The 14,631-nt window shown below is 38.6% G+C and overlaps 1 protein-coding gene across 6 annotated transcripts in view; it reads left to right on the plus strand.

Annotated features, from left to right (window-relative positions):
- Positions 1-427: 427 nt before the first annotated feature.
- Positions 428-14,631, plus strand: part of LOC130926807 (partitioning defective 3 homolog B-like) — a 221,383-nt gene continuing 207,179 nt past the window's right edge. For 5 of the 6 annotated variants that reach the window (XM_057852051.1, XM_057852052.1, XM_057852053.1 and 2 more), the window contains exons 1-2: positions 429-717; positions 6,329-6,525. In XM_057852051.1, the coding sequence (XP_057708034.1) occupies positions 6,409-6,525 (117 nt within the window). In that variant the 5' untranslated portion in view covers positions 429-717; positions 6,329-6,408. Of the gene's footprint in view, positions 718-6,328; positions 6,526-14,631 lie in introns of all 6 variants that reach the window. The other variant, XM_057852050.1, reaches the window with a different exon arrangement.

Consider the following 14,631-nt stretch of genomic DNA (forward strand, 5'->3'; position numbering starts at 1 on the left):
ACACAACCATTCACGCACACACTCACACCTATGGACAATTTATAATATTAATATTTATAAAAATATAGTATTTATTTATATTTATAAAGATTAAGAAATATAGTAATAAAATGTTAATAGTAATATTACCAACACTTTTTAATTTTTAATGATCAGAAATAGTCACTTGCCCTATAAAGGAGTACAGGTCTTAAGTGTCATTTTTTAAAAACTAACAAAAATAGTAGGTCACTTCCACTATAAAGGGTTAAAAGTCTAAAGAGTCAGTTTTTTGAAGAGCTGTCCACTGTCTTAACTAACTTTGGCTCCCGCATTAAAAATTTGACATTTGACGGAATCACGATCGATTTTGATATTTAGTATGACTGTATTCTTCTCCGTGAACGCACCTTTATGGTGTCAAATGGCAGCCGTTGCGTTTATTGTACTGTCTCTTTAAGAAAGTAGGCAGCCTGCTGTGGAAGCGCTGGTCAGGAACTGGCCAGGAACAGAAGCTTTGGGAAGAAGGATTCCCAAAAAACTTTCCCTCAAAGTCTTTAACCTCACTAGTCCACGTGTTTTCCAGTTTTCCGATGTTAAAACTACGTATAAACAAGTGACGGTTGGCGATGAAGTGGACATTACCGAGGGGCCTGGAGAAAAGAAACATGAGAGTGGGGGAAAACTTGTGGAATGATGCCTGAGCGACTGCATGCCTCCCTACAAAGTTCAGCTAAGGTAGCTAACGTAAACTATCTAGACGGGAAAGTTACAAAATAACGCTAATCATACTGGATTCACTTTACATCGACTAGCAGACGGGGGGAGAGTAACAATAACGCGTAAAAGTGTTGTGCTTGTAACGGAATGTTGTGTTACGTTAGCGGTGCTAGTTCCAGTAACCTGACGAAGCTAACATGCTTCGTTAAGTGACAGCAGATGATAAAGACTTCTACCAAGACAAACTCACATTCCATTGAAATGTAACGAATATAACAAAAACTGCCCAAAGTTAACTAAGTAACAAGAGACTCATTGTCTGCTCTCAACATGTGAAGGTGGTAACTAGGGGTGTGACAAAATATCGAAATTGTGATATATTGTGATACATTGTACCCCAAAAGGTTATCAATATGCTCCTGCTAGAATCGAGATATCATTTTATAGACTGGGAACGTTCGTTCATTTGAAACCAGAGCATTCACAGTCATTCTGTCAGATTTTCAGGGCATTTATAGGTCACCTGCTGTTCATTTTAGGGCATTTCCAGGTCATTTCTTGTTGAGTTTGAGTCACTGCCTATTCATTTGGGTGATTCCCAGGTCACTTCCTTTTCTGTACCACAAAATGAACAGGAAGTGACCCATAAAATACCCCAAAATAAACAGGAAGTAACTGAATATCAACAGGTAAATGACCTTAAATGGCCCAAAATTACCTTATTGCCTGGCATTGACTGCCACTGACGGCCATAGACGTTCAATCCGTTTGAAGTGGGAGGGATGGCAGCGAATGTTCATTCGCTGCCACCCTCCCAGTTCAAATGGATTGGACGTCTACTAATGATAAACTCATTCCAATTCACAGCAGAAGCTTGTTTTTCTGTTTATTACTTGTTTTTAGAATATCCTAGAATGATTTCCTGACCAATGTATCGATAATTGTTGTATCGCCATATCATCAGATCATCGTTATCATGAGCTTTGTATCGCAAACCGTATCGTATCGTGAGGTACCAAGAGGTTCCCACTCCGAGTGGTAACTATTGGGAAATGGCAGAGTACATCATTACAGCAAGTTCAACAGTTGTTTCATGTTCACCAATGAGACAAAGCTACATTTAAAAAACATGTACAGTCTACTGTATTTATTTAATCAAACTCTAGCCTACAGATTAAGGTTGAATTTTATGCCCATAACTCCAAAAGGCTGGCACATTACTACTCACTAGTACTAGGAGTGTGACAATATATTGATATGGTAACATATCGAGATACTTTGTATCCTAATAGGTTATCGATATCCCCCTGCCAAGATTCGACACATCTTTTTTAAAAAAAAGTCATTTTTTAATAAAGGGACCAACAGGTTACTACCAAAGTTTTTCATTAGACCAAAAATTTCCACTGGAATGGTGTCTATGTTAACTCACTGGCTGCCATTCGTTCATTCGGCCCTCCCAGTCCAAATGAACTGGATGTCTAACGCTGTCAATGGCACTCAAGCATGAGCATTCACAGCCTGTCTTCCCAGTTTAAATGAATTGGACGTCGATTGTCGTAAATGACAGGCAATACGTTAAGAAAGACACACATTTATTTACATGAATGCTATGATAATACAGTATAGTGTTGTATTTAAGCCTGTTGCAATATGCAATAATTCCATTTATCGCGCGATATATAAAAATGAAGGCGGTAATTTTTCCGCTGCGATTTATCGCCTCACGTGCACGTGTGTGTGCGCGTGCGGCAGACGTGCTGTTAAAAGTTCGTTACCAACTGCGCAAAATGCATCTTCGTTCCAGGTCCGGCAAAAACTAGCGCCAGAGCCAATCGTTCCCATTATATCCTATTGGTCAACGTATACCGGCCGCGTCAGTGCTCCGAAGTGACTGTGGACCATCTATGGCGCGCCGGTGTTGTTGACGTGTGGGCGCTCCCGTCAGGAGTGACATTTCACGCGGGGCGGCTATTTTTCGGCACATCGCTGGATATTTACAACAAAGTCCGCCAAAACATTGTTACCGACTTGGCTGCTACGAATAACCTCACTTTGACAACGAACAGCTGAATGAAATTAAGAGCGCTGTGCTTCAAACTCGTCCTGTTTATGAAAGCCGTCATACGCTTGCGCGCACACACTAGATATCATGAAATGGCAAACTAGATGTGCTACGGTCCATGCCATTGGCTACGTGAGCCCAGAGTGATTATGGGACATGTAGTCCATATTCTAGAATTCTAAACAGTCATCAGTCATTTGTCACATGAGGTTAAGAAGTCCAAATCAATCCATACCAGTGACTATAGATAATGTTGCAAATATTGTTAATTCAGTACGTGACACAGATGGATTCGGACCATAAATAGGATGTCTTGCTCATGTAGTAAACCTAGCTGCTATGAGAGCTGTAGAAATCAACGATGTGCCCTGCCTCACTTTACAAACAGTAAAGATTGTTCTCAGCACTTTTATACAATTTTTTTTCATATCAGTAAGAAGTAAGCACATAAATATTATGCACTAAAATGCATGTTTATATGATGGCAATTTAATTTTTGCTCGTTAGCAAAAAAAAAAAATACAATTGTTGTTTTTTTTTTTTTTTAACAGAGCATTAAATGTATTGAATCGGCTCAAAATTCGTGTCCCCCATATCAAAATTCGTACCGAACCATGACTTAACTGTATCGTTGCATTCCTATGGAACACCATTGCAGAAGCTATGACGGGAAATGTTTTCATTTTCCTAAATGCTTAAGTTATTAAGTGCAATTTTTTTAAATTAAACACATTTTATTTATTCTGTGTTTCTGTGCGGTATCAATATTGTTGTTTTTTACTTAAGAGGCAGGGTCTATTGTTTTTAGTTGTGATTTCTTAAAAAGTATATTTGAATTTAAGAGTAAATATTAATCGTGTTTAAATGGGTGTACTTGATCTATTAATATATACTGTATTCGCACTGTGTTATTGTAAATTGGTTAAAAAAAATTGGGGGGGGGCGCAATAATATCGCATATCGCAATAATTTATGAGAATAATTATCGCACACTAAAATTTGTTATCGCGACAGGCCTAGTTGTATTCATTTACAGAAATGCACTGAAATATTCTCAGTCTGTGAGGGAGACAAAAGTTTTCTACTGATTGGCCGCGACAGTGCACAGAATATACTTAGCTTATTTTTTCATTTAGAAATCACTTGTTTTTCTCTTTAGTAGTTTTATCATAGCATATCGGTGACCAGAGGCGTAGCAAGGGCCCCAGGGGGCCCCAGGCAACAAGCAACATGGGACCCTTCGAGTGTGTGCAAGTAAGGGGGACAGTTGGACAATAACATATTTAATAAAAGTATAATAATGCCTCGGTCACATAGATCGCTTTTTAGGACACTCAAAGTGCCCAGCTTCTACTACATTAGGACATAAAACTACAGTAACATAGTACACTCACCGCTGTCTTGCTTCCTTTTCTCCTCTTCTGCTTTTTTATTCTTTCTTTTGTCGCTTCCAGAAGGATAACTTCTCTTCATTTTTGATATACGCCAATTAAAAAAAAAGCCAAATCGCCGCTCACTCTCACTCTGAGTCACGTGAGGGAGGAGGGGAGTGTAGAGCGAGTGAAGGGGCCCCTTCAGGGAACTCTGACACAAGGCTTTCACTGGCACTGTCGCACTTGTCGCTACGACAGTGCAGTAAAGCTGCGTGTGCTAAATCTGTTGACCCTTTGGGGGCCCCTCTTGGCTGGGGGCCCTAGGCAATTGCCTGGTTTGCCTAATGGCACAATGACGCTTCTGTCGATGACACTGGTCCACAAAATTTTGGGAAAATATCTGCTTCAGAGATAAAAATGGTTAAATTGCTTGTATTGCTGTGGTGATGGAATTGGAAAATAAAACGTTTTAGTGCTGGTAGGCAGAACTATTCAAGATACTTAATGTTAAAGTTTGATTACAAAAATACAGTAAATAGTTTTAACTACATAATATCAGTTTTACAAGTTGCTACATTTGGCATGAGATATATCGGTCTGTGCCACCGCTTATGTAACTTACCTACATTAATGCATAATGTCTACTTTGGAAAACACAAGGATTTATGCAATGTATACAGTGGTACCTCTACATACGATCGCTTCTACACACGATCTTTTCGACGTCCGCCATAAAATTTGACTCTCCATTTGTTTCAATATCCAACGACATGCTGGAAATACGACTATTTATGACAGCGCCGCAGTTTCTTTGCCACAACACGGACGCACGGCGGATTTTCTTGTGAGAGAAATCAACACGGGTCCAAGAAGTTTAGTGCAGGTGGTGAAACAAGGCAAAAGGTCACGCTTTCCATTGAAATGAAGATGGAAATGATGGAAAAATATGGGCGTGGTGTGCGCGTATGTGAACTGGCTCGACAGTACGGCTGTAAAATGTCTACGATCTCGATGGTCCTCCTCCAACCTCCGTCCTTCATTCTTTATAAATTAAGGCGACAATTATTATTAGGGTAACATCGCCAAAGAAATCGCCAGCTTTGTCATGTTTTTAATCATTTATTTCTGAACTTGTGCAACACAACACGCTGACTGTCCACTGCAGTTGATGCCAACAACAAAACATTAAAAGAGAACGTAAAGTAAAATCTCTACCGCACCTTTCTCACTCTGTCACGTCAGCCACGCAGTGTGTTCCGGTACAGCACGCAAAACACGTCCGCCACATTAGAACTCAATTCGTTACATTACTACAGGAATTAATCTTATTATTATTTTATAATTCCAATTTTTATTTATGTTTTGCTGTGTGTGATTACCATTTGTAATAGTACCAGTATTCATTAAGGATTTATTGTAGGTTTTCGGGCTGTGGAACGAATTAATGGAATTATAATGTATTCTTATGGGAAAAACCTGCTCGACATCCAACCCTTTCGACTTACAAACAAGGTCCTGGAACGAATTAACTTCGTATGTAGAGGTACCACTGAATTATGTCAAAATTCTTGCCTATTATATTCTGAAATTGTAGACATTTTTTTTAAGTAGATATGTTTTTCCCAGAAATAAACAATCCCATTCCAATTGATACCCATTTTTTGCCTAAATTGCTTGGATTTTAACATTTCGGTCAGATACTGTATCTAAAAAACTATACCCAATAGACACTTTTGACCTCATTTTTCTTTCAGTGACCCAAATTTAGTAAAGGCTCAATACTTTTATCCAGGGAGCATTTTGCTTGTAGACCGATATCATTGTTGTATCGTAAATTATATCGTATCGGGAGGTACCCCGAGGTTCCCACTCCTACTTATCATCAATAGAGCACCATAACTACATGGGCACATGGTTTTTGTAGGATTATGATTTGGAAATATTTCCTCTGAAGAAAAGGTATAAAGATTCATGAACATGAATAGCCGTCAGTGCAAGCACCAATGTGTTTTATTTGCTATAGAGCGTGATGTCAATAAGTCATAGTTCCTTTTTTACACAGCAACCACAGTGTTTGTCAGAAGTACTATTTGGTGCTGAAAACTTTTGCATTACGATAAGGTCATTTTGTGGTTCTATTTGCACCAAGAGTCACTTTCTCTTCCTCTCTGTGTGTGGTTGCTTCCTTCAGGCTTTCAGCGATCCATTTTACTATTTTGCTGTTTTATCCACCACAACACATCACCTAAAACTAAAGGGAAGAAGCCTGCAATGAAGGTGACGGTGACATTTGGCCAGACGGGTGTGGTGGTGCCTTGTAAAGAGGGATGGACTGTGAGGGACCTTATCCAACAAGCCACCCAGAGATACAGAAAACTGCTGGAACAGGTGAAGTTCATTATTAACTTTATCACTGATGATAAATAATCGCGGTTCTTAAACATTCTAGTTCCGTTTCATTAGTTCAATAAAATATGAGTCTTAGCATAGCTGATTAATTAAACATAGGAAAATCTAATTTCTATATTAAAAATCAGTTTTACTAATTGAATTTCATTAAATGGTGACTCAGTTTTGTGTTTTAGCAAAGCTATAGTCATCGAAGTTGTATAAAAAAATTAATTCATGAAATATTTTAGTCAGTGTAGTGAATGTAATGCACAAATTCACATTATAAGTGGACAGGAAAGTGAAACACCTTACACTAAAAATGCAAATATAACAAATGTATTCCGGTAACTTCCAAACAAAACATTGTTATCATGTATACGTTTGATGCAAACAGAATAATAAGAATAAAAACATACTTTTAGTACAGGACTGTATATCACTAATTTAATTTGTGGAAGTAATTGGCATGGCTTCCTCTGCATTAACCACAATACTTCCATTTACAGCATCTGGCTGTGTGTGTTACCTCACCTTATTGTTTTTACTTGTCAAAGCAATGAAATCTTGCAAGCTGTAATTACATTGAAAAGACAAACAGAAAGACTGACTTTGTTAGACTAGGGGGGATTTAATTGTGTTAAAGCTGCAATATAAAATCTATTCATCCTGAAATTTGCATACTTAAAGTGAAGGTTTGTGTGTAAACATCAAAGTAAAAATGTTTGAATATAAATGAGGAATGAATAAATTCCACTGACTACGACAAGTTTTCATTGTAGCTTACCTGTACATTGGAATAGCTTCAATGACCCGCAGCACAGTGGCGAGCAAATGTGCTGGCTTGTGTTGAATGGGATGGAATATGCCCCAAAAGATTGTTTATGACAGCAGAGATGAATGATCACTTTAGTGTGTTACAGTAGTGTATGTAGTCGGAAGGCTATGGGATGGATGCTATTTGGTCACTCACCTGATGTTTCTCTTTGACTTGTTTCTACAACTTTTGTAGTGTTATATGTGGGGTTGGGCATTGTTTGAATTTGAACGTTTCTGATTCCGATTTCGGTTCAAAACGATTCTTGATTTCGATTCTTAGGTTTATTGCTTATATTGTCACGAAACACTTTATTCTTTGGCTCTTGAAAGATCAGTCAAAAAGCTCTCCTAACAAGCAATTTTTCTTTGTAAAATAAGACATTTTTACCGGCCCCTGACACATTAGGGCTGGTGAATATTTTTGGTAATGAAAAAAATTACATACGTGGACATCAATTTTTGCTACATGACCTAAAATATTATTTGCACATATATGAACAATAGGGGTATTAAAAAAAATTGATTCTGAGATATATCGCGATAATACGTCACACAATTATCATATCGATTCAAAATCCGTCTGTATCTGTCCTTACACGTGTGTTTTTGGTGGAAATAATTCAGTGGCTGCTCTCTACTCCCGTCCAGTAGTTAGCAGCCCTCAGCAGCATTACCTTGCAGTCTGCTGAAGTAACAGCAACATTCGGAGTAGAGATTTGTGTGCGTCGCCCTCTAGTGGTTGCTCGGATTAGTCCTTTTTATAAGTCAAATTTCGGCTCATTTTGTCTTTGACTTTAAAAACGAAGGCATGTAGTATTTTGCATTTAAGCAGATTTGGACTAAAGCAGGTTTGCACTAAGAAAAAAGAAAATATTATTATAAGCCATATGTTGTTCAACATATTTTTGCTTGAGTGCTGGATAAAGTTTCAGAAATAAATGGATATAAATGTACATATTTCCATCTTGATTTTTTTTAAGTGATATACAAGTTTCAAAATAATTGTCTTCATGTGTAGTATCTAGGGGTGCAACGGTTCAGTTAGCCCACGGTTCGGTTTGAACCTCGGTTTTGGGATCACGGTTTCGGTTCGGTTTCGGTTTGCGTTTTTCATTTTTCTTTTTTTAAATAAAAAACTGCCTTTATTTTGATTCTAAGAAAGTGAAATAAACACTTACAATGTACCGTAAACATTTTCGACTGTTAGAATGCCTCTTAGCTGTTTGGCTAGTGTAGTGACTAACTACTGAAATACACACACAGTAGTAAAAAAGTTACTTGGCAAAGTAACTGGTGTTACCTTTCATGTTTTTTTTTCTCTATTTTTAAAAAACAAAACAAAGCAAAACAAAAACATAGTAACCATTGCTATGTTTGGAGGTCATTTAATGTCGTGACTCAACCGTTAAAGTAGATAAAATTGCTCCCGTTTTTGCATTAGTTCCCTTCTGTCTACTTTCAACATGTGAAAATTTTAAAATGGCTTCATCCTTTAAAGATAGAGTCAAGTCAAGTCAAGTCAAGATTTTGCCGATTTAGGATTATTTTAGATAAAAAGTTACTTAGGTTCGCGAGGAAGGTTAACTACAACAGAGCCTTTCTGAGAAGTTTACTGCTCTAAAATGGCGGCTGTTTACTAACGCCACAGAGTCTGTAATTTCGTATGTAGTTTTATATGCTTGAGATATCTAGGCGTAGATTGTAGGCTGTCGGCTACAGTCAGGAAATATTGGAGCCACCTAGCCTAGCATCGTGTTTGCTGCAGCGTCACAACAAACACTCTTCCCTCTCCGTGTCTGACTTTTCTGGCGTCATTCAACCAACGTATTAGTGCACATTGTCTCGTTGCCGAAAAGGGTGACAAAATCCGAACGGAGGAAAAAAAAAAACGTTATGCACGAAAAACGTACACATTTAAAAATCAGTGCTCACTTGTACAAATCACGCCAAGATAGTACAACTTGACAGGTATGAATTATAGTGGACCGTCACAGTTAGGTAGTAGCACTCTGTAGCACGGGACGTCCAACTATCAGTGGTCAGGGCGAAACTATGTGCTTTCGCGAAATCATCTTCTATGGCTTTGCGTGCCATTTCATAAATGTCGGGGATTATGTTGTTGGAGAAATATGTCCGCGAGGGAACAATGTAACGCGGGTCAAGCGTTGCAAATAAATTAACAAAGCCCGCCGTGTGTTTTCACTGGTGTCCTCTTCTGGGTAGTCCTGCTCTGAGAAAGTGATATCTGTGGATGATGCTGGCCGGCTGAGGTGCCGGAGTCATGTTATAAGTGTTGCCATTAGCATAGGGAACAAGCGCTGAGCAATGCTTGAAAATTGTTTTATTTTTTTTCTCAATATTTTCTCTCCCTCCGCATTGTAGTCCACGGGGAAACCGAAATGTTGCCACACCGCAGATTTGAAAGAGGCCGGTGCTTCCTCAAAATTCGGTCTCTCCACTCCTCCGCTCGCCATAGCGTTTCGTTTTCTTTCTTGTTTCACTTTCACTTCGCTCGTAAGCGAGAGAGGGTGCTTCTCTGCTTCTATTACACAGCTGCTTGACAGCGATCGGACATTTACTTGCGGGGCGGGAATTTCTCCACAGCTGTGCTTCACGTCACAAACAGGCACACAGAGCTCGACCAATTCATTCCACAAGCGTTCGGAATAAATGAATTGCAAAACCGAAAAGGCGCAGTTCATAAAGGCGTATTGAACCATACAGGGCGAACTGTACAGTTCGGCTTTGAACTGCAAACCGTTGCACTGCTAGTAGTATTTGTGGTAGTAGTAGTAGATTTATCAGGAGCGAATTGAATCGTAACCTGTGAACCGTGATATAAATTGTATTGCCAGATACGAGGCAAAACACACCCCTATTGGACATCTTTTCTAAATCATAATACAACCCCTAGCAAAAAGTATGGAATCACCAGTCTCGGACGAGCACTCACTCAGACATTTTATCATGTAAAAGAAACTCAGATAAAAAGCTTGAAAAAAATAATTAATTTGTTCAAAGAACAACTATTTAGCATTCAGAAACACTATATGAAATGAATAAAAAACATTGTGGGGGTCAGTAAATGTTACTTTTTAGAGCAAGTGAAGGGAAATATATATGGAATCACTCCATTCTGAGATTGGAATGGAGTGATTCCATATATCACTCCATTCTGAGACCCCCCGCTGGGGGGTTAAGAGTTTACCAACAATCGGGTGCACCACTGGCCCGTCTCGCCCTGATATGTTAGAACACCGGGTAGAATTTCTTCCGCTTGACTCCAACAAAAGATGTCCAAATCCTTGCATAAGTAGGTTTTTTGGGCCACTCATAGTGTCTCCAGACTTCGTGTGAGCAATTAATTGCTACACATCGAGATAGTATGATGAATCTTGCGTGTAAAACCCAGAAAATGTTTGCAATATATGGCGAGGATGGCCTGGTGCTATACTTTTGTATTAGAGCGCTGGCGGAGTCCTCTAGAATTGACGTCATCGGGTGGAGGCCGGCAGCGAGGCACGTCCCTTGTTGCTAAGGTGTTGCTATGGCAGTAACTCAAAAACTACACAGTCAATTTAAAAAAAAAAGTTGGTAATGTGGGTTTTGAGACCGCAAATGATGTATACAGGCTAATTTAACTGAGTAAAACGCTCATCCGAAAAGCTCTTCAGCTGCCCTTTAATGTAAAATGGGAGAAGTCAGTGTCAGCCAATGAGTACCGTATAAAGGGTTAAGATTTTTATCATTCAAAGAAATGACATGTCTGCCATCACAATTATGGTCAGTTTTATAATAAAAAAGGTTTTTATGGACTTCATAAATGCTGAACCTGCAGAAGCTTCTGAATATTAAGAGAAGCTATACAATTACAAAAAAATCATTGTCATATTTCATCTCATAAAAAAGGCCCCATGATTTTCCACATCGAGAAGTCTTTGCCAAAGCCGCAGAGGTCCAGCTCTCCGTAATTGATGCATAAAAAATTAAAGGCATATCTGATCTGAATTGTGATGCTCCAGACGGAGGTCCGCATGACTCGTTTCCACTTAAATTGTGAGTCGGTATAAAATGCAAATGGCTCCCTCCTGTGATTCCTTTATGACTGCTGTTTATTCCCAGTGCTACTCTCAGGGTGGCTATCCCGTCTCCCATCAGGCAACCAAATCATCTCAGTGACCTCTTTAATACTGGCTGTTACTTAAAGCGCACACCAGATGTATGGTTAGATGGCCTCACTTGGGCTTGATGGAGAAATGTCGATGGAGTTTATTCATTCTCTTTCCCATTACTGTTTTAGCCTCCTCATCTCTTTTCATCTCTCCTTGCCCAACACTCCCATGTGTTTTACCCCATCATCCTATTTATCATCCTTTCTCTTTCAATTGTGCAGACTTCATTTGAACATAGCCTCAATGCTAGTGTCCCCCTATTTGAACTCTCATTCCTCCCTAAATAGTTGATAACAGTATGCCATGTCTAACTGCAGATGATAAGCTAGTTTATATCTTGAGGTCGTCAATGAACATTGCTTGGGTATTAAATTTGAATTCATGGTCAATCATTTACTGCCAGTGACAGCAATACATATTAAAAATCCATTTTAACTGGCATGGTTGACATTAAATGATCATCGTCTAGTGCCACAGACGGTGATAAACGTCCAAATGGATTGGTCATTTATTGCTGTCCATGGCAGCCGATGAGGTTTTTTGTTGTTGTTGTTTTTGTTTAAATAACATTAAAGCTGTTAGAACAGTAACAAGATTGTTGTTGGTTTGTTTCCTTATTGTGAGTGTTGTAAATGTTAAAATGCTTACTCTGTCGTCAATGTAAAAAAACGGCTCATTTTTAGAGCAAGTCTGGTTCCCATCCCAAATAACAGCCATAGTTGCACAAGCATTCCGTCATTTCTCCCGCTACATCGCTCCCATCAGTAACACAAAATGAAAAACACAGATTCTTAAATCTTAATTTGTAATTCATTACTCTTTATTTGTAATAGTCACCCTCTTGAAATATTCACGTAAGCCATATTTTGACAAAAATGCACATTTCCTCAGGATGCTGGCCACCTCTGCTAAAATTGGCTACATCCTAGTTAAATAGATGACTCAAATCTGCCCCTAAAATGAAATTATTAATCAATATAATGAAATGAGAATTTCATTCAGTATTTCATGTTTTCTAAGGAAAAAAAAAAAGTGACATAGGCAATTATTTCTGAGGATGACAAAATAGCACATCAAAGGAAAGATGCATTAAGAACCCCTGCGAGGTCACTGGTAATGAAGCTTCATGTACTGAACCTATTTTTGAAGCAATTAGCCCAAGTGGTCGAAGGTTCTCAAAGCTTCATTGGTAGCGCTGGGCATCGAGCATTGATGGGATCCGGTTCTAACACTTCGATGCTCCTGGAACCGTTCGAATGTTTAATCTTCGATTCCAGGTTTTGAGGCCCTGACTGCTGAGCAGAAAAAAAAATTGCTGCCGAAAACCACAAAGAAGCCACATGAAGCGTATGTTTGTGCATTGTACCTTGATTACAACCATGGATGCGGGGCGGCAGCGCTCAAACGTTTGGCTCAACTTTACAAAAAAAATGACCAGTCAGCTCAGTGCAACATTTGCAACACAACTGTATCATGCAAAGCTGGCTACACGACTGTCAAGTCCGGCTGTCAAGTGCATAGCTGAGTGCCGCGTATTTGACATGTTGCGCCGTCCTCTAACCAGTCAGAACCAGGTAAGTAAAACAATGAATTACTTTTGTCTTCTGCTGTCCCCACGACCGGTTCCCAGATTAAGCGGTAGATGATGGATGGATGGATGGATGGAGTATTACGAGAATAAGTCGTATTATTACATCGGGCTAATGTAGCCAGATAAGCAGCTACATATTTTACTTAGCGTGTTGCCGCCTCCGTTAAAATCAACAGTATTAAAAGCATCTTTTGTTTTAGAATCTGTTGTGTTGCTAGTTTAGAAAGAAGCAGCAATATGAAGCATTCGATTACTTTTTAATGAACTCGTAGCCTTGAGCACATGCAGACATCACATAGCATCCTAGCCAGACTCTCTCATCTCTTCTTCTACTCATTATACATACACATTCGTACAGCGCCACTCAGTGGCCTAACTGGTATTGTCACAACATAAACATTGCATGTGTCTGTAAACACCACAGAATCGGTTTTACAAATGAGAAACCTTTTTATTTTGCCTCATCTACATCAAATTATAATCAAGAGAAGAATTCATACTAATGCTTCACCGTAGCTCCTAGCTAAGGTACATGTATGGCAATAGAATATGTGTAACTGTTTCATGCGTGAGCTTTTGAAAAATAAAGATCTTTCTGATAGTGCACTCCTGTGGAAAGAAACTTCATCACATTCAAGTTCAAAGAACAATATATATTTATATATATTTATGGCGTAAAACACTCAGGTGAGTTCCGCTCTGAGACCCCCAATTTGGCCAAATTTCAAAATTGTCCGATAGGCCTATGCATGTTTGATACATCATTGGAAATCTTAAAATCTTAATTTTCTGGGGGAGAAAAATTTTGAACAGGATGGTATAAAAAAAAAAGAAAATTAAACAGCAATAAAGAGCACAATTAAAGACGCCGTGATTTTAACAAGATATTATCGTGTACTTACCTCTTTTCGATCCAAAAACTTCATGTAGCATGTATCACCGAGTGTCAAGACACAGCTGTGAATGGCCATAGCCAGATTTTTGGGGGATTTTATGGGTGAAACATGGTAATATAACAAGGGTCGCGATGCAGAAATCGCAGACATCAAGTAGTGGTCGAGATTTTCATTTTCATATATTTACCCTTTTAAACGTTTTTTTTTTTTTTTTTAATTTTTCTTTGTCTTGATCGATTATCATCTAAAATATTGGGGAAATGCGACAGGAAGGAATTGTGACGTAATTTGTTTAAAAGTTTAAAATATGAGAGTGAATAAAATAAAAATTCTAAAGTCGTTTTTTTTTTTTTTTAACTAAATATTGGATATCAATGAATGATTCTAAGCTAAAAATGACAGACATTTCGAATAATAAGTACAATTACTTCTTTTTATTGCTAGTTTGAAACAAAAGCGGTTGCGAGACGTCTGTAAACGGGGGTTTCCAGGGTAAAACGGACGAAGTAAAAATAGTTTGGGGGCTTAATGCCCCATGCATCTGCTATGGCAGCACATAGAAATATTGTTTTAGCAAACACAACAGTTCTTTTGGCTTAAAATACAGCAGTTTATTTTAAAGACGGGT

Source organism: Corythoichthys intestinalis, chromosome 12 (assembly GCF_030265065.1).
Source record: "Corythoichthys intestinalis isolate RoL2023-P3 chromosome 12, ASM3026506v1, whole genome shotgun sequence".
NCBI lineage: Eukaryota > Metazoa > Chordata > Actinopteri > Syngnathiformes > Syngnathidae > Corythoichthys > Corythoichthys intestinalis.